Here is a 21,377-nt window from a genome sequence, read left to right as displayed (position 1 = left end):
TGGAGCTGTCACGAAAGCGGTAGGTGAAATCATTCACATCCATGTTTGTAGTGTCGGTGTAGCTACACAGCTTGTTTGATCTCGTCTCTGGCATTGCAGCGAAGACCTCTCCGGTCCACAGGTTTAAGACGAGGTTGCCGTCTTCACCGAGCTTGAGTTCAGAAGATGAAGCATTGGCAACGGGTTTCTCCCTTTTTGGCCACCCACACGACCGTTTTCTCGGAGACTGGCGTAGGAGAAGCCCAGCTCGAATTTGCCACCGCTGGACACCATGGTCTGGTCTCCAGAAACAGATTGCCCTCCTAAGAGTGCGCCATATGCAACACAAACGTGGGCATTGGAGGGAATGAGAAGACAAAAAGCAGACGACCGGAGAGCCATGAGCCGAGCCATGCTTCTTCTTCTTCTTCTTGCAAACATGAACTCTGCAACACAGCTTATGCAAGTACCGGTGAGTAGCGGAATGCACTCGCTCTTCAATACGATTTTACTGATTAATATAGCTGGTCACTCGAGAGGGAATAAAAAGACAACCGTATCCAATACTTTGCAGGGTAAGTCATATTGCAACAGCCACATAAGCTACGTTGCAGAGTTCCATGTCTGCAAGAAGAAGACGAAGTGTGGCTTGGCTTATGACACGTTGGTTGCCTGCCTTTTTTCTTCCATTTCCCTTTTCGGCCCAGGTTTGTGTTGCATTTGACACTCTTGCGACGACAATCTCTTTATGGAGACCGGACGATGGTGGCCAAAAATGGTAAACTTGAGCTGGGCTTCTTCACCCCAAGTATTTGGTGTGAAGAAAACAATAGTTTGGGTAGCCAATAGGGCGAAACCTGTTGCCAATGCTCCAATTCTGAGCTCAAGCTGGCCCAAGATGTCAACCTTGTCCTCCTCACAGGCTTGAAGAACAAAGTCTGGAACTTCCTTACTTCGAACTCCAATGCCGTAGTGCTTCTTAACGATGGCAATGTTATTTTGAAAGATAATTTGAATTCTAACATATGTTAGTTTGGCAAGTCCCATAGTCCCACATCGGGAAAATCAGACTTGTTGTCTCGTCTTAGAACTATAAATAAGGGCCTGAGCTTTGATGTTAGACACACCACAAGAAGTACCACAGACACCACAATAAGTACCACAGGCAGCACAAGAGGCACCACAAGAAAACCTGTTTACGGTTTGGGTTTTTTCTTGTTTAGTAAGCTGAAGGTGTTTTATGGCCTAGGAACATCTTCCTAAGGCATTTTGTAAGTGTCCCTCTTTTATAGTAGTAATTTGCTCCTCTTTCTTCCGTGGATGTAGGTCAAAGTCAATTGACCGAACCACGTATATCTGGTGTTCTGGTGTTTTGTTTGTTCTTGTCACTTTTATCTTTTCCGCTTTATTGTCTTTGTTGTGTTGCCAAAATTACCTTGTGGTAAATATCCTGGGGCTAGTTCTAACAACATATACTAGCAAAGCTTTGATCATCCTATATGTACGCTATTGGCTCCTTAGAGCAATGCTGGGATACGAGAAGCTTCAGGAGCAGATCCTTCGTTTACATTCAAGATCGATCCAGATGGCATTGCATGCCCGGTTCTACTTACTGAAAGATCAGCCGACATCGGTACTATACCACCGGGGTTTGGATTAGAGTGGAGATCGAACAACCTGTGTTAACTATGGCAACACTGATGTGAATGATTCCACCATCCAGAACTTCATGCTAGATTTTACTAGTGAACTGAAGCGGCAGAAACTGGACAATGTTACGGAAGAGATGGTTTCAATAGCTGCAACGACTTCAGCTCTCAGGGAGTTCATATCAGGGGGTGTGTGAGGAGAAACCTCTATGGCGTGGAAAAATGGATTGATTCCTCATGCTATCCAACACGTCGTTCTCGTGAACGCCATGCGCTTCTCAGCGATCGGCAACCGAGAAGAGTGTCGAATTGCCTGAACGAGGAATTGTTCTTCTACTGCTTATGCTTTACCACTCAAACTGTTAGATTTGGCTGGGATGCCTTGTCGACCTCAAATCTTTGGGTTTAAGCAAGGAATAACGATCAGGAGCTATTTATATTCGCTCGGAAGTTCTTTCACAAAATAATTAATGATCAGAAGAATAGAAAGACGATAGTTCAGCCAGCTATTTATATTTAAATTTGTATAATACCATATATCAGTTTTAAAGCCAGATAGATATTAGAGCAATCTAATAATGGATTATTAAAAAAATATAAAAAAAAGATATCTATAAGGATGAAAGATTATATGCTCACATATAAGAGATCATATTAGCTTGAAGTGATCAGATATTTAGATATTAATTTTGTAAATTACCTCGATGAAAGTCAACTTGATTTGTATTCATATTAGTTGGAGGGATAATTTCTTAAAAAAATATAAAATAATTTTTTATTACATCATCAATAATGAAAGTTAAATTTATGATATGCTTTGAGGCCATAAATCAAGATTTATAGTAGTGAAATAAATAAAAATATTTTATGATATTATCATAATATTTTTTAAAAATAATAAATATTATAGTGATTGTAAGCACATTGAGATAAAGTATTTGATGGTTGGAGATAGAGTCTAGAAACAACAAGTGTTAATTGAAAGATTAAGCACCTGTTGATTAATTTGCTAAAGTTTTATAATCTAAAATATTTAAAAAATATATTCTAAAATTCGTTAAAGCTTTATTGGATGGTTATTTACATCTAAATTATATTTTTTCTTCTAAAATTAAGTTAAAAAATTGGAAGTGTTAAAAACTATTATGTAGAAAAAATTAAGAAGTTATGGCTTTTATTCATTTTTTTAAAATGTAAAATATTCATGCACGATAATCTTGATTGCATTATGATAACTTCTAACAATAAGGTTAAAAAGTTTAATACTATTTGAATCTAATAGCTTGATGTAGTGGGAATAGTAAATAGTAGAAAGCATTTTTTTATTCTTTTTTACAAATATCAATAATTAATATTTTTATTGTATAACGAGTCTTTCTCAATTGTATTTAGATCAATTCAATACTTTTTTTTTTCTCACAAAAGATATTTGTAATTTAAATCTTCCATTTGCACCGACCCATTTATCGCCTTTCTTCCATAGGTACCAAAGAAACAAAGAAATTCATGCTATGAGCAATCTACTAGAATAAACTATTTCTTTATTTAATTAAGCATTGTACAACATCCTCAATCAACGTAACATAGCAGAATTAAAACACTATCACGCTACAGCAGAGCATATAAGGCGTGTTACGTTAGTACAACATTATTCATAATGCGTAGGACACCAAGTTTTACTACCAGTATGTATTCTAGGTGGTGGTGGTGGTGTAGTTATCCTCAGCCGACTCATCATCCACAAGCTTCTTTAGCAAGGAAGGGATGGGCGGTATGCTGACGTCTAATACTCCCTCCAGTTGCTGAACCACTTCTCCCATGCTCGGCCTACTGCACTCCAAATCCTGAATGCACCAACATGCAATCCTACACACTCGACTCAGCTCCTCCTCGTCCACCTTCCATTTCAACCTCGGATCCAGCAAGCAGAGAGTGTCGCCTTCTTGCAATTTGATTGCAGCCCAAAGAGGGAAGTAAAACCGATTCCATTCTTCGCGCGTCTCCGTGTTTCGACTTCCCGAGACGATCTCATGCAGCATTAGCCCGAAGCTGTAAACGTCCGCTTTGGGAGTGATGGCGGATCCTGTGATCCATTCCGGGGCGAGATAGCCGATGGTCCCCCTCACCGTCGTCAGCACCCGGCTGAACTCGCGGCCCAGCAGCTTTGCCATGCCGAAGTCGGCGATCTTTGGACACATATCCATGTCGAGAAGTATGTTCTCCGGCTTGATGTCGCAGTGCATGATGCATTCCCTGCACTTCTCGTGAAGATACGCTAAGCCTCTTGAGATCCCCAGCGCGATCCGGTACCTTTTCTTCCAGTCCAAAGCTTCGCGGCCATCGGCGAACAGAACGGAATCCAATGAGCCCATCGGCATGTAGTCGTAGACGAGCAGCCTCTTGTCACCTTCGCAGCAGAAGCCACGGAGACGGACCAGATTGACATGGTGAATCGTCCCGATGGTGCTCACTTCCATCCTGAACTGCTTCTCCCCCTGCCTTATGCTCTCCAGTCTCTTCACCGCTATGGCGCCCGAGTCCGGCAGCTCTCCCTTGAACACCGACCCGAAGCTTCCTCGCCCGAGTTTCTCGGAGAAGCCCTTGGTGGCTTTTTTTATGACCTTATAGTCGAATGCAATTAGAGGGCCATGAACGCCTCCTGAACCTCCGACGGTTGCCCCTTTGCGGTATCTCGAGGCCAAAAGCAAGACGACGACAGCGATAGCAGCAACACCTGACACTGCACCGACGAAAATCGTCGCCGTTTTTTTCCTGTTCTTATGATCATTATCCGCCAATTCTGAAGCGTCAACACGAACATAAACAGCTCCTGGTTCTGCTCCGTTGCTCGAACCCAACGATTTGAGGTTGAGAAGGTCGCCCTGCCAAATCGAACACTCGGAGTGATAAGCATAAGCAATACACGAACAATTCCGCAAGCAAGCAGTTCGACACTCTTCTCGACCGCCGATGGTTGACATGCGCACAGGGTTGGCGGGCGGCTGCGTGTTGGGTAACTCGAGGAATCTATCTCTTTCCCCACAGCGTAGAGGGGTTCTTCGGACGCACCCTCCGGTGTGATCTCCCAGTGCCCATTCATTCGAAGACCGTGGGTTGAATTCCTGCAAACACTGACAGGGAGCGGAGGTGAAGTTGTTGCAGCTTCCGAAAGGCCCACAGCGACCATCCACATCACATGGATCCCTCGGAAGCGAGAAGAACTGCAACATCACTTTGTCGTCATTATCCCATCTCTGCCTCCTCAATTCACCAGTGAAATCCAGCATTATGTAGTGTGTGGCGGCGCTGTCACGGACGCGGTAGCTGAACTCGTTCACATTCGTGTTGGAAACTTGGCTGAAGTCGACGAAGTGGTTCGATTTTATCTCTGGGATGCCACTAAACGTGTCTCCAGTCCAAAGCCCGGAGGCCCAGTAGCGATGTCTCCGATCTCTCAAAAGGTTCAACTGGTCGCTGCCATTCGGATCCAACTCCATAGTAAACATTCCCGGTGAAGGGTCTTCTGGGTTCCTCCACGAAGTGAGGAACCAATCTTGTCCTGTCAACTTGTTGTATCCGAGCTTTGCTCCAGGGAGCCATGCGTTGGTAGGATGATCAAAGCTCTGCCACAAGGTGCCAGAACTTATATTATCTTTAAGAACGAGATTACCATCATCAAGAAGCACTGCGACAGTGGAGTTGGAAGCAAGGGAGCTCGAGGAATTGGATGACCAAATCTGGTTCTTCGAGTCTTTGAGGCGGAGGACAAGGTTGCCATCTTCGGCGAGCGTGAGCTCTGAAGATGAAGCACTGACAACAGGTTTCTCCCTGTTGGCTACCCAAACTACTGGTTGCTTGGACACCTTGTACCAGATGCCTATGTAGTACTTGGAAGAGTTACCTGGGGCGAAGAAACCCAGCTCGACCTTGCCACCTCTGGACACCATGGTCTGACCTCCAGAGAGAGACTGGCCTCGAAAGAGGCTGTCATCTGCAACACCAGTATGGGCGCTGAAGGTATAGAGAAGAAAGAATTCAGACAAGCAGAGAGCAAGAAGCTGAGCCATTTGTCTTCTCCTAGCAGACATGGTGGAGCTCTACAACAACAGGGTAACCAGTTGACCTTAAACGTTTGATACGTTGGGATGGAGGAGCAACAGAAAAAAAAAAAAATAAAAAAAACTATGATCTAACTAAAAGATAAAATTTTAATTAAAAAATTAAAATAGGATTAAACAATAGATAAGACTAAGAATACTTACAAAATAATCTCATGTGCACGCTATCGTACCTCATAAACTATGATCCTATTTATAGGATCTAATGTTAACTATTTCACCTACTCATATCACTCATTATTAAATTTGATATAAAAATTATCTCATAATTTTTTAAATCAAAGATTATCTATAACTATTTAAAACATAATAATTATCTAGATAAAATCAATTCTCAATATCTTCTTTAACATTTATTTCATTCTATGGGTGATATCTTTATGCTCAAATTTATTTTCTTGGTTATTCATCAATGAATTTAGTTAGATGTCTTGAGTTCTCTAGCTAAAGTTTACATAGCCTTTTAGCCAAATAAAAAAATGAACGAGTGTCAGGTATTATTATTAGTAACACAATAAGAAGATGCATGAAGATTCTTTTAACATTCTAAGTTATGAATTAACTTGTTGTTATGATAAATAACTTTTTTAGCCGTGCCCTCGGGGCCGATGCGGCTCGTTCAGGGGTCCGAATTACGGGGATCTTGCGTGGCGTGCCTCGGGTCCTTCTGGTGGCCGACCGCGGTGATCTGGATGTCCCGTCAGGGGAGAGCTCTGCCACAGCGTCGGGGAAGAGGCAACCTCGTCTCGCACCTGCCCACTGGTCGGGTCGGAGGCTCGACCCGACCCCTCCGACGATCAAGTTAGCGATGTGGAGAGGGTGGTGGAAGAGGGAGTGCTTCTGTGTGAGTTGTGTCCCCTCCCCCCTCTGTTCGTTTAGAACTCTGGGGTATTTATAGATGAGTTTGATGTTACCTGATGTGGTTGCTTGCAGGGGCAGGACAGTACCTCTCGTGGCATCTGACATTGCCACTGGGGTTGCGTGGAGAACCGGGCTACCGTAGGGTATGGGCACGCCTCGATCGATGTGCTCCTTTGCCTCGGTCGAGCGCACGGAGTCAAATGCTGAGGTTGTTGGCTGAGAGCTGATGACGTTGGCGCACATCAAGTCGGCATTAATGCTTGCTTCCTCGGGCAGTGCGTCCACCTGGCATGGCTGACGTCGTGGCATCTGTTGCCATTTTTACCCTTATCACTTGTTATGTAAAAAGTAATTATGTTAATATCGGACATGAACAGCTGAAACTATCTTAGCAGTTCTTACACCAAGAGAATTAGTTAGACATCACCCGTTCATAGTAATGAGAGAGATGCGAAGCATTGAATAGGATGATATTCATATGAAAGTTAGATCTCCTCCCAATGCCACGATTGGGTTCTGCAACTATCTTCTTCGATATACATAATATCTTGAGAAATAATTAACTAAGTCAATCTAATATGTTGTGTGTCATCATAAATGAACTAGTCATATGATTGATGGGACTTGTGTCCATCTTATTGGATATATATATATAACATCTTGACCAAGTCAATCTAACATGTTATATATCTTCATATTTATGAGCTGATCACATGATTGATGGAACTTGTATCCGTCCTCTTATATACATATATATATATATATATATATATATATAATCTTGAGAAATGATAGATCAAGTCAATCTAATATGTCGTAAATCTTTAATGTCTTTGGTCACATGATTAATAGGGACCTATGTCTAGGTTCATAAGCATATAGAGTATCTTGAGAAATGATTGACCAAGTCAATCTAATATATTATAAATTTTGAAAAATATCTTTATATTAATGAACTGATTACATGACTAATGGGGACTTGTATCCACCATCTTTCTTGAGAAATAATTGACCAAGTCAATCTAATATATTATAGATCTTTAAAGTTATTTTCATATTTATGAATTAATCACATGATTGATGGAGATATACACCTACCTTACTAGATATATATAGTATCTTGAGAAATGATTGACAAAGTCAATTTAATATATTAATATATCATACATATATAACAAATAATTAAAAAAAAAACTTTAAAGCATTTAAAAGAATATTGATATCTGCCTATATTCTTACTATACCACGAAGACTTTATTATATATTATATAGTGATGGTTCAAGGGTATGATTAAATATGGGTAAATGTAACATGGTAAGATTTCGTCTAATGCTTATAAATTGAGTAGAATTATCCTACCCATCATCTGGATTAGAGCAGTAATTTTTATTTAAAAATTTGGAGCATTAGCTATATGGTAATAATAACATAATCACCGACTGATTGTAAGAGCAAAGTATAATTTCAGTTAGAAGAACTTGAATTTGAGAAAAAAAAGAGATTGACTAAAACGACCGGAAGATTATGATATGATCATAAAGCATCGTCCTAAAAAAGAAAATTAAGTTCTTAATAAACTTAGCTAAAAAAGTTCAACTAATCTAGTACAAATAATAGCCACTTACGAAACATATCTTAGAAGATTCAAGAAAGTTAGATACCAGAGTACGTTGGCAAGAACCAAAGTTCTTATAACTAATATGATTATTTAGCCTCCTTCTATTGAAACAATAAAAAAATGCTCAATCACATGATTTCCAGATGAAAAGGATTTGAAATGATAGACATCAAATTTCATGACGATTGTTCCTTTAGATTTAGTAATATAATTTATATTTAAAATTAAAATATAATTTATATTTAAAATTAAAAAAATCATGAATGAAACTGATAATATAGGATATCCAATACATGATGGTACTAAAATGTACAAAGATCTCTTAGAAAATTAGTGTGTTATATACCCATCCATATGATGGATACAGCTGATCTAATAGCTGCTCGTGTAGAGACACTAGGGATACAATACAAGTGCTCATTGGGAAATGAGTTCACTGATTGATCCGCTTACGGAATGCTGGATGGTTGATGATGCCTTATTGTCATACAACGATTCTGTGGTCCTAGTGGTATATCTAGTCCTTAGACTTGAGACACTAAGGATGTCTTGTATGAGTTCTCCACTCTTTGATACTGGATTTATAGGTTTGGATGTCCTAGATCTAGCACAAGCGGTCTTCGGGAGTAGTAGTCAACCTTACGAGGGCTATTGAGTGTTGATAGATGATCATCCACTCTCGGTGTCATGAGAGGAATGTCTCATGTGTTCTTGCTCAGACAAATCCCTAGCCAGGGTCATTCGAATTGAGAGAGAAAAAGTTCTCTGGGAGAATCCGATTAGAGCGAGACTCGAGTAGAAACCGTATGTGTTTGATAGCACCATGCCCGGTATCCGGTCTTTGGGATATTACATGGATGAGGGACTATAAATACATGATAATTGAGGACAGACAGATCCAATGGATTGGATTCCTCTGTATCGTTTGGGGACTACGACATAGTGGCCTAGTACATCCGTAGTCGATGAGTCAAGTGAATTATTATGGAGATAATAATTCATTGAGCCAGAAGGAGTTCTGATAAATATGACTCACGGCCAGCTCGATATTGGACCTAGAGGGTCACACACATATGGTAGGCATTGCGATTAGTAGAGGTTCAGATATGAGATATCTGCTTGAGCCCCTATCTTATTGGATATCTAATAAACCCCTAAAATTATTGGATCCTATGGATGAGATCCAATAAGCACTCATGAGAGATTATTGGATAGAGATCTACTAATCTAAAAGGCTTGGGTAGTTGGATGAAGATCCAATACCCAATAGGGAAGGATCCATTAGGGTTAAGTTGATAGGGGACCTCTATAAATAGGAGGGAATCAATAGTTCATAGGCTAGAGCATTTGCTTGCCTCTCATATTCTCCTCCCCCTCTCCACCTCGGAGTAGACTTGGAGTTTTGAGGAGTGTCGTCGTAGCCTTGCTGTGTGGATCACTACTAGAGATGAGGGCACTTGATCTCCTTCACACTCTCCTAGATATCTGTAGGGATTCAGGGTTTTTACATATGATGTAGCCCCCAAGGATTTCCCAATAGACATTGATGATGTACAACTGCTATGACTAGTATTAATAGTTGGACTTAATATAGTATTATTATGTTTATTTGACTTATTGGCTTGTTTTAAAATTCATGACCATGTATAAAATACTTTTCAAAATTCTTTGAAATCCAATTAGGTAAAATTATTTTTTAAACAAATTTTATTTTATTTATTTTGATTTTAAATATCTTTTTTATATCTTCTCATGAGGAAGTCAAGAATGTTAGATTTTGTGATCCTTTATAATTGGATAAGATATATATAATATAACTAATTAGATTCTGATGACATATATTGGCTAATAGAAAAGAAGTTTACTTAAAATATGATTCCTTAGGAGATAACCTTGATAGTAGGAACTCTCCTAATTATTTATCCTGCTCTCGTCTATATATAAACGGGACCTCTAAGAACTAAAGATAATAAGAAGAAAAAGAGAGGTTATTATAGTTGAGGGATTACAGTCTCCCTCAACTTTCTCCCTAACCATCAATTTAGGTGGTCCTATGAAATGCTAGAAAGAAAGAAGAAGGATCTAGTTCTTTACAGATTAATAGTTATCTTGGATATAAAAACAATGCCCTTATAAATCAAAATAGAGATATCTTTTCAGATGACATAAAAAAATACGTATCGTAAAACTAGATCTAATTATTTAATTTCAATCCTAACATAAAAAAATATTTTTATATTTAATATAATATATTGCAGATTTTATGTTTACAATACTGTATATTTTATGCTTATAGTTTGCATTCCGAGTGTCACAGGTCGAACATGCGAGAAGTTGTCGAGCAACAAGAGGGACGAGGGAGTATTAGGTGTCAGCTTACTACCCATTCCTGGGTTACTTAGAAAGCTATTTGTCAATGATGTCTTGGTTGAGGAATAGAGAACTTCAGCACCATCTCGTATGGTAAAACGTACTTGGACGTGTGTAATAGACTTTGTTGGTAATTGTTGGTGAATGCCTCTGATGATGAATGACGTTGTACCAGTGGAACCTTCCTGAGTTGCGCTTATGGATTCCTATTTCAGATTAAATATGCTTAATTGACTTGTCTTCCACGAAATCAATCCAACTATAGCATTATCAAATAGTCGTGCGGTATCATTACGTGTCTGTCCGCAAAGGTTAGCCTCCCCGAAACCTCCCATAGTCTCTTAGGACATACAAAAAAGAAAACGGGCTAGAGAAAACAATCATATAAGTTGAAGGGGTAACTTTTTTTAAAAATATAAAGTAATTATTTATTGTATTATCAATAATGAAAGCTGAATTTGTGATATATTTTGAGACCACAAATCAAGATTTATGATAATGAAATTTAATCTTAGGACTTAGTGTGGTTGACTCAATTGTCATGCCACTGAAGATGTTTTGTGATAATACCGTAATATTTTTTCTTTAAAAATGATAAGTATTCTAGTGATTCTAAGCATATCGAGATAAAGTATTTGGTGGTTAGAGAAAGAGTTTAAATAAGTGTCAATTGAGAATCTGACCACCACCATGAAAATTGTTGATTAGTTTACTAAAGCTTTACAATCTAAAATATGTAAAGAAGATGTTCTTAAAAGATATGATGTTGCATGTTAATGTAAATATTATTATTGATATTTTTTTCTTACTTAATTAAAGTTATATATTTCTGTTATCTTATATTCATGTATGTTTGTGCATATTATATTATAGTTGAATATAATAATATGATTATCTTGATAAAATAAATTATAATTATCATTATTGACTATATTAGAAAAGGTTAACAATGTTGTATTATATAGAAATGAGTATGACATTGATGACATATAATCGTTATGATTCATATTGATAGTTGAAGTTATTATAGTATTATTATATTTATTAGATTTATTAACTTATTTTTAAAATTTATGGTCATATATAAAATGCTTTTTGAAATTTTTAGAATCTAATTAGATATATAGACATGATCTCATAGTAACTAAACTAAGTGATGATGTGATAACGTGATGAGGGACATGGACGAGATATGGATACATGATAATTATTGAAAGATTACGATTATTCTCTCTTCCTCTTTTGTTTTTAATCTAGCAATCTAAGTAATTCTGTGAAAGGATAATAAGAAAAGATAAGTAGCGTCTAGTTCTGTATCTCTATATATCTGATAAAGTACTTTTCAAATAACGTCGTAACGTATATATCATAAATCTGATGTATTATTATTTAATCTTAAACTTAACATTAGAATTTTTTCATATCATATTTTATGCTTAGAGTTATGCATTCTGGATGTGGAGTGTCGCAGGCCGAGCATGGCAGCAAAGCATGGGAGAAGTTGTCGAGCAACACGAAGGAGGGAGTATTAGGTGTCAGCTTACCACCCATACCTGGGTTACTTAGAAAGCTATTTGCCGATGATGGCTTGGTCGAGGAATAGAACTTTGGCTCCATCTCGTACAGTAAAACGCACTTGGACGTGTGTAAGAAACCATGTATGCTTGTTGTTGGTGAATGCCTGAATGATGTTGTACCAGCGGAACCTGCCCTAGTTGTAAGGAACACGTATTCCTATTTCAGATTAAATATGCTTAAGTGACTTCTCTTCCACGAAATCAATCCAACTATGGCATTATCAAATTGCGGATTTACTCGCCGTCGTGTGGAGTTTCGTTCTTGTGTTGATCTATGCCATCGTTTGGATGCTTCATAAACTCAGTCGCTTCGGATTATGTTTCACGAAGAGCAGCGAAACAGCAATGTATGACGTTTTGTGTATTATCAAACTAGCCTTCCTTGATTATAATTTTTTTTCTCATTTATTGGATGGTTGTTTATGTCTAAATTATGTTTTTTCATCTAAAATTAAGTTAAAAAATTGGAAGAGTTTAAAACTATTCTCTGGAAAAATTTAAGAAGTTGTGACTTTTATTCATTTTTTTAAAATGTAAAATATCCATGCGTGATAATCTTGATTGCATTATGATAATACTAACAACATGATGTAAAATTTCATAATAATTTAAATAATGGTATGCTTTATGGATGAAATTATTTTTTTTAACGTGTTATAATTATTCATTTTTCATATCACTCGCAATTCAAAATTTTCTACTTGGATTGGTTGGGGTTTGATTAAGATGCCATACCTGCATCTATCTATATTAATATGATAAGGTTAAAAAGTTTAATCATCATGACTATTTGAATCTAATAGCTTGATATAGTGGGAATAATAAATAGTAGAAAGCATTTTTTATTATTTTTGCAAATATCAATAATTATTATTTTTATTGGATAACGAGCCTTTCTCAATTGTATTTAGATCAATTCAATGCTTTTTTTTTTTTTCTCACAAAAGATATTTGTAATTTAAATCTTCCATTTGCACAGACCCATTTATCCCCTTTCTTCTATAGGTATCAAAGAAATAGAGCAATCTACTAGAATAAACTATTTCTTTATTTAATTAAGCTGTGCTCAACTTCTTCAATCAACGCGACATAGTAGAATTAAAACACTATCACGCTACAGCAGAGCATATAAGGCGTGTTACGTTAGTACAACATTATTCATAATGCGTAGGACACCAAGTTTTACTACCATTATGTATTCTAGGTGGTGGTGTAGTAGTAGTTATCCTCAGACGACTCATCATCCACAAGCTTCTTTAGCAAGGCAGGGATGGGCGGTATGCTGACGTCTAATACTCCCTCCAGTTGCTGAACCACTTCTCCCATGCTCGGCCTACTGCACTCCAAATCCTGAATGCACCAACATGCAATCCTACACACTCGACTCAGCTCCTCCTCGTCCACCTTCCATTTCAACCTCGGATCCAGCAAGCAGAGAGTGTCGCCTTCTTGCAATTTGATTGCAGCCCAAAGAGGGAAGTAAAACCGATTCCATTCTTCGCGCGTCTCCGTGTTTCGACTTCCCGAGACGATCTCATGCAGCATTAGCCCGAAGCTGTAAACGTCCGCTTTGGGAGTGATGGCGGATCCTGTGATCCATTCCGGGGCGAGATAGCCGATGGTCCCCCTCACCGTCGTCAGCACCCGGCTGAACTCGCGGCCCAGCAGCTTTGCCATGCCGAAGTCGGCGATCTTTGGACACATATCCATGTCGAGAAGTATGTTCTCCGGCTTGATGTCGCAGTGCATGATGCATTCCCTGCACTTCTCGTGAAGATACGCTAAGCCTCTTGAGATCCCCAGCGCGATCCGGTACCTTTTCTTCCAGTCCAAAGCTTCGCGGCCATCGGCGAACAGAACGGAATCCAATGAGCCCATCGGCATGTAGTCGTAGACGAGCAGCCTCTTGTCACCTTCGCAGCAGAAGCCACGGAGACGGACCAGATTGACATGGTGAATCGTCCCGATGGTGCTCACTTCCATCCTGAACTGCTTCTCCCCCTGCCTTATGCTCTCCAGTCTCTTCACCGCTATGGCGCCCGAGTCCGGCAGCTCTCCCTTGAACACCGACCCGAAGCTTCCTCGCCCGAGTTTCTCGGAGAAGCCCTTGGTGGCTTTTTTTATGACCTTATAGTCGAATGCAATTAGAGGGCCATGAACGCCTCCTGAACCTCCGACGGTTGCCCCTTTGCGGTATCTCGAGGCCAAAAGCAAGACGACGACAGCGATAGCAGCAACACCTGACACTGCACCGACGAAAATCGTCGCCGTTTTTTTCCTGTTCTTATGATCATTATCCGCCAATTCTGAAGCGTCAACACGAACATAAACAGCTCCTGGTTCTGCTCCGTTGCTCGAACCCAACGATTTGAGGTTGAGAAGGTCGCCCTGCCAAATCGAACACTCGGAGTGATAAGCATAAGCAATACACGAACAATTCCGCAAGCAAGCAGTTCGACACTCTTCTCGACCGCCGATGGTTGACATGCGCACAGGGTTGGCGGGCGGCTGCGTGTTGGGTAACTCGAGGAATCTATCTCTTTCCCCACAGCGTAGAGGGGTTCTTCGGACGCACCCTCCGGTGTGATCTCCCAGTGCCCATTCATTCGAAGACCGTGGGTTGAATTCCTGCAAACACTGACAGGGAGCGGAGGTGAAGTTGTTGCAGCTTCCGAAAGGCCCACAGCGACCATCCACATCACATGGATCCCTCGGAAGCGAGAAGAACTGCAACATCACTTTGTCGTCATTATCCCATCTCTGCCTCCTCAATTCACCAGTGAAATCCAGCATTATGTAGTGTGTGGCGGCGCTGTCACGGACGCGGTAGCTGAACTCGTTCACATTCGTGTTGGAAACTTGGCTGAAGTCGACGAAGTGGTTCGATTTTATCTCTGGGATGCCACTAAACGTGTCTCCAGTCCAAAGCCCGGAGGCCCAGTAGCGATGTCTCCGATCTCTCAAAAGGTTCAACTGGTCGCTGCCATTCGGATCCAACTCCATAGTAAACATTCCCGGTGAAGGGTCTTCTGGGTTCCTCCACGAAGTGAGGAACCAATCTTGTCCTGTCAACTTGTTGTATCCGAGCTTTGCTCCAGGGAGCCATGCGTTGGTAGGATGATCAAAGCTCTGCCACAAGGTGCCAGAACTTATATTATCTTTAAGAACGAGATTACCATCATCAAGAAGCACTGCGACAGTGGAGTTGGAAGCAAGGGAGCTCGAGGAATTGGATGACCAAATCTGGTTCTTCGAGTCTTTGAGGCGGAGGACAAGGTTGCCATCTTCGGCGAGCGTGAGCTCTGAAGATGAAGCACTGACAACAGGTTTCTCCCTGTTGGCTACCCAAACTACTGGTTGCTTGGACACCTTGTACCAGATGCCTATGTAGTACTTGGAAGAGTTACCTGGGGCGAAGAAACCCAGCTCGACCTTGCCACCTCTGGACACCATGGTCTGACCTCCAGAGAGAGACTGGCCTCGAAAGAGGCTGTCATCTGCAACACCAGTATGGGCGCTGAAGGTATAGAGAAGAAAGAATTCAGACAAGCAGAGAGCAAGAAGCTGAGCCATTTGTCTTCTCCTAGCAGACATGGTGGAGCTCTACAACAACAGGGTAACCAGTTGACCTTAAACGTTTGATACGTTGGGATGGAGGAGCAACAGAAAAAAAAAAAAATAAAAAAAACTATGATCTAACTAAAAGATAAAATTTTAATTAAAAAATTAAAATAGGATTAAACAATAGATAAGACTAAGAATACTTACAAAATAATCTCATGTGCACGCTATCGTACCTCATAAACTATGATCCTATTTATAGGATCTAATGTTAACTATTTCACCTACTCATATCACTCATTATTAAATTTGATATAAAAATTATCTCATAATTTTTTAAATCAAAGATTATCTATAACTATTTAAAACATAATAATTATCTAGATAAAATCAATTCTCAATATCTTCTTTAACATTTATTTCATTCTATGGGTGATATCTTTATGCTCAAATTTATTTTCTTGGTTATTCATCAATGAATTTAGTTAGATGTCTTGAGTTCTCTAGCTAAAGTTTACATAGCCTTTTAGCCAAATAAAAAAATGAACGAGTGTCAGGTATTATTATTAGTAACACAATAAGAAGATGCATGAAGATTCTTTTAACATTCTAAGTTATGAATTAACTTGTTGTTATGATAAATAACTTTTTTAGCCGTGCCCTCGGGGCCGATGCGGCTCGTTCAGGGGTCCGAATTACGGGGATCTTGCGTGGCGTGCCTCGGGTCCTTCTGGTGGCCGACCGCGGTGATCTGGATGTCCCGTCAGGGGAGAGCTCTGCCACAGCGTCGGGGAAGAGGCAACCTCGTCTCGCACCTGCCCACTGGTCGGGTCGGAGGCTCGACCCGACCCCTCCGACGATCAAGTTAGCGATGTGGAGAGGGTGGTGGAAGAGGGAGTGCTTCTGTGTGAGTTGTGTCCCCTCCCCCCTCTGTTCGTTTAGAACTCTGGGGTATTTATAGATGAGTTTGATGTTACCTGATGTGGTTGCTTGCAGGGGCAGGACAGTACCTCTCGTGGCATCTGACATTGCCACTGGGGTTGCGTGGAGAACCGGGCTACCGTAGGGTATGGGCACGCCTCGATCGATGTGCTCCTTTGCCTCGGTCGAGCGCACGGAGTCAAATGCTGAGGTTGTTGGCTGAGAGCTGATGACGTTGGCGCACATCAAGTCGGCATTAATGCTTGCTTCCTCGGGCAGTGCGTCCACCTGGCATGGCTGACGTCGTGGCATCTGTTGCCATTTTTACCCTTATCACTTGTTATGTAAAAAGTAATTATGTTAATATCGGACATGAACAGCTGAAACTATCTTAGCAGTTCTTACACCAAGAGAATTAGTTAGACATCACCCGTTCATAGTAATGAGAGAGATGCGAAGCATTGAATAGGATGATATTCATATGAAAGTTAGATCTCCTCCCAATGCCACGATTGGGTTCTGCAACTATCTTCTTCGATATACATAATATCTTGAGAAATAATTAACTAAGTCAATCTAATATGTTGTGTGTCATCATAAATGAACTAGTCATATGATTGATGGGACTTGTGTCCATCTTATTGGATATATATATATAACATCTTGACCAAGTCAATCTAACATGTTATATATCTTCATATTTATGAGCTGATCACATGATTGATGGAACTTGTATCCGTCCTCTTATATACATATATATATATATATATATATATATAATCTTGAGAAATGATAGATCAAGTCAATCTAATATGTCGTAAATCTTTAATGTCTTTGGTCACATGATTAATAGGGACCTATGTCTAGGTTCATAAGCATATAGAGTATCTTGAGAAATGATTGACCAAGTCAATCTAATATATTATAAATTTTGAAAAATATCTTTATATTAATGAACTGATTACATGACTAATGGGGACTTGTATCCACCATCTTTCTTGAGAAATAATTGACCAAGTCAATCTAATATATTATAGATCTTTAAAGTTATTTTCATATTTATGAATTAATCACATGATTGATGGAGATATACACCTACCTTACTAGATATATATAGTATCTTGAGAAATGATTGACAAAGTCAATTTAATATATTAATATATCATACATATATAACAAATAATTAAAAAAAAAACTTTAAAGCATTTAAAAGAATATTGATATCTGCCTATATTCTTACTATACCACGAAGACTTTATTATATATTATATAGTGATGGTTCAAGGGTATGATTAAATATGGGTAAATGTAACATGGTAAGATTTCGTCTAATGCTTATAAATTGAGTAGAATTATCCTACCCATCATCTGGATTAGAGCAGTAATTTTTATTTAAAAATTTGGAGCATTAGCTATATGGTAATAATAACATAATCACCGACTGATTGTAAGAGCAAAGTATAATTTCAGTTAGAAGAACTTGAATTTGAGAAAAAAAAGAGATTGACTAAAACGACCGGAAGATTATGATATGATCATAAAGCATCGTCCTAAAAAAGAAAATTAAGTTCTTAATAAACTTAGCTAAAAAAGTTCAACTAATCTAGTACAAATAATAGCCACTTACGAAACATATCTTAGAAGATTCAAGAAAGTTAGATACCAGAGTACGTTGGCAAGAACCAAAGTTCTTATAACTAATATGATTATTTAGCCTCCTTCTATTGAAACAATAAAAAAATGCTCAATCACATGATTTCCAGATGAAAAGGATTTGAAATGATAGACATCAAATTTCATGACGATTGTTCCTTTAGATTTAGTAATATAATTTATATTTAAAATTAAAATATAATTTATATTTAAAATTAAAAAAATCATGAATGAAACTGATAATATAGGATATCCAATACATGATGGTACTAAAATGTACAAAGATCTCTTAGAAAATTAGTGTGTTATATACCCATCCATATGATGGATACAGCTGATCTAATAGCTGCTCGTGTAGAGACACTAGGGATACAATACAAGTGCTCATTGGGAAATGAGTTCACTGATTGATCCGCTTACGGAATGCTGGATGGTTGATGATGCCTTATTGTCATACAACGATTCTGTGGTCCTAGTGGTATATCTAGTCCTTAGACTTGAGACACTAAGGATGTCTTGTATGAGTTCTCCACTCTTTGATACTGGATTTATAGGTTTGGATGTCCTAGATCTAGCACAAGCGGTCTTCGGGAGTAGTAGTCAACCTTACGAGGGCTATTGAGTGTTGATAGATGATCATCCACTCTCGGTGTCATGAGAGGAATGTCTCATGTGTTCTTGCTCAGACAAATCCCTAGCCAGGGTCATTCGAATTGAGAGAGAAAAAGTTCTCTGGGAGAATCCGATTAGAGCGAGACTCGAGTAGAAACCGTATGTGTTTGATAGCACCATGCCCGGTATCCGGTCTTTGGGATATTACATGGATGAGGGACTATAAATACATGATAATTGAGGACAGACAGATCCAATGGATTGGATTCCTCTGTATCGTTTGGGGACTACGACATAGTGGCCTAGTACATCCGTAGTCGATGAGTCAAGTGAATTATTATGGAGATAATAATTCATTGAGCCAGAAGGAGTTCTGATAAATATGACTCACGGCCAGCTCGATATTGGACCTAGAGGGTCACACACATATGGTAGGCATTGCGATTAGTAGAGGTTCAGATATGAGATATCTGCTTGAGCCCCTATCTTATTGGATATCTAATAAACCCCTAAAATTATTGGATCCTATGGATGAGATCCAATAAGCACTCATGAGAGATTATTGGATAGAGATCTACTAATCTAAAAGGCTTGGGTAGTTGGATGAAGATCCAATACCCAATAGGGAAGGATCCATTAGGGTTAAGTTGATAGGGGACCTCTATAAATAGGAGGGAATCAATAGTTCATAGGCTAGAGCATTTGCTTGCCTCTCATATTCTCCTCCCCCTCTCCACCTCGGAGTAGACTTGGAGTTTTGAGGAGTGTCGTCGTAGCCTTGCTGTGTGGATCACTACTAGAGATGAGGGCACTTGATCTCCTTCACACTCTCCTAGATATCTGTAGGGATTCAGGGTTTTTACATATGATGTAGCCCCCAAGGATTTCCCAATAGACATTGATGATGTACAACTGCTATGACTAGTATTAATAGTTGGACTTAATATAGTATTATTATGTTTATTTGACTTATTGGCTTGTTTTAAAATTCATGACCATGTATAAAATACTTTTCAAAATTCTTTGAAATCCAATTAGGTAAAATTATTTTTTAAACAAATTTTATTTTATTTATTTTGATTTTAAATATCTTTTTTATATCTTCTCATGAGGAAGTCAAGAATGTTAGATTTTGTGATCCTTTATAATTGGATAAGATATATATAATATAACTAATTAGATTCTGATGACATATATTGGCTAATAGAAAAGAAGTTTACTTAAAATATGATTCCTTAGGAGATAACCTTGATAGTAGGAACTCTCCTAATTATTTATCCTGCTCTCGTCTATATATAAACGGGACCTCTAAGAACTAAAGATAATAAGAAGAAAAAGAGAGGTTATTATAGTTGAGGGATTACAGTCTCCCTCAACTTTCTCCCTAACCATCAATTTAGGTGGTCCTATGAAATGCTAGAAAGAAAGAAGAAGGATCTAGTTCTTTACAGATTAATAGTTATCTTGGATATAAAAACAATGCCCTTATAAATCAAAATAGAGATATCTTTTCAGATGACATAAAAAAATACGTATCGTAAAACTAGATCTAATTATTTAATTTCAATCCTAACATAAAAAAATATTTTTATATTTAATATAATATATTGCAGATTTTATGTTTACAATACTGTATATTTTATGCTTATAGTTTGCATTCCGAGTGTCACAGGTCGAACATGCGAGAAGTTGTCGAGCAACAAGAGGGACGAGGGAGTATTAGGTGTCAGCTTACTACCCATTCCTGGGTTACTTAGAAAGCTATTTGTCAATGATGTCTTGGTTGAGGAATAGAGAACTTCAGCACCATCTCGTATGGTAAAACGTACTTGGACGTGTGTAATAGACTTTGTTGGTAATTGTTGGTGAATGCCTCTGATGATGAATGACGTTGTACCAGTGGAACCTTCCTGAGTTGCGCTTATGGATTCCTATTTCAGATTAAATATGCTTAATTGACTTGTCTTCCACGAAATCAATCCAACTATAGCATTATCAAATAGTCGTGCGGTATCATTACGTGTCTGTCCGCAAAGGTTAGCCTCCCCGAAACCTCCCATAGTCTCTTAGGACATACAAAAAAGAAAACGGGCTAGAGAAAACAATCATATAAGTTGAAGGGGTAACTTTTTTTAAAAATATAAAGTAATTATTTATTGTATTATCAATAATGAAAGCTGAATTTGTGATATATTTTGAGACCACAAATCAAGATTTATGATAATGAAATTTAATCTTAGGACTTAGTGTGGTTGACTCAATTGTCATGCCACTGAAGATGTTTTGTGATAATACCGTAATATTTTTTCTTTAAAAATGATAAGTATTCTAGTGATTCTAAGCATATCGAGATAAAGTATTTGGTGGTTAGAGAAAGAGTTTAAATAAGTGTCAATTGAGAATCTGACCACCACCATGAAAATTGTTGATTAGTTTACTAAAGCTTTACAATCTAAA

At 38.6% G+C, this 21,377-nt stretch overlaps 2 protein-coding genes across 2 annotated transcripts; both read right to left on the bottom strand.

The window, feature by feature from the left end:
- Nucleotides 1-3,149: 3,149 nt before the first annotated feature.
- Nucleotides 3,150-5,849, bottom strand: LOC135598825 (G-type lectin S-receptor-like serine/threonine-protein kinase At2g19130). Its single transcript, XM_065093187.1, has one exon. The coding sequence runs from the start codon at nucleotides 5,714-5,716 to the stop codon at nucleotides 3,323-3,325; it is 2,394 nt and encodes a 797-aa protein (XP_064949259.1). The 5' UTR covers nucleotides 5,717-5,849; the 3' UTR covers nucleotides 3,150-3,322.
- A 7,351-nt stretch (nucleotides 5,850-13,200) lies between these two features.
- Nucleotides 13,201-15,900, bottom strand: LOC135598824 (G-type lectin S-receptor-like serine/threonine-protein kinase At2g19130). The gene has a single exon (XM_065093186.1). The coding sequence runs from the start codon at nucleotides 15,765-15,767 to the stop codon at nucleotides 13,374-13,376; it is 2,394 nt and encodes a 797-aa protein (XP_064949258.1). The 5' UTR covers nucleotides 15,768-15,900; the 3' UTR covers nucleotides 13,201-13,373.
- Between the last annotated feature and the right edge of the window lie 5,477 nt (nucleotides 15,901-21,377).

This window comes from Musa acuminata, chromosome BXJ2-1, assembly GCF_036884655.1.
Source record: "Musa acuminata AAA Group cultivar baxijiao chromosome BXJ2-1, Cavendish_Baxijiao_AAA, whole genome shotgun sequence".
Lineage (NCBI taxonomy): Eukaryota > Viridiplantae > Streptophyta > Magnoliopsida > Zingiberales > Musaceae > Musa > Musa acuminata.
The sequence above is the reverse complement of the archived record's forward strand: the minus strand, read 5'-3'. Positions and strand labels throughout refer to the sequence as shown.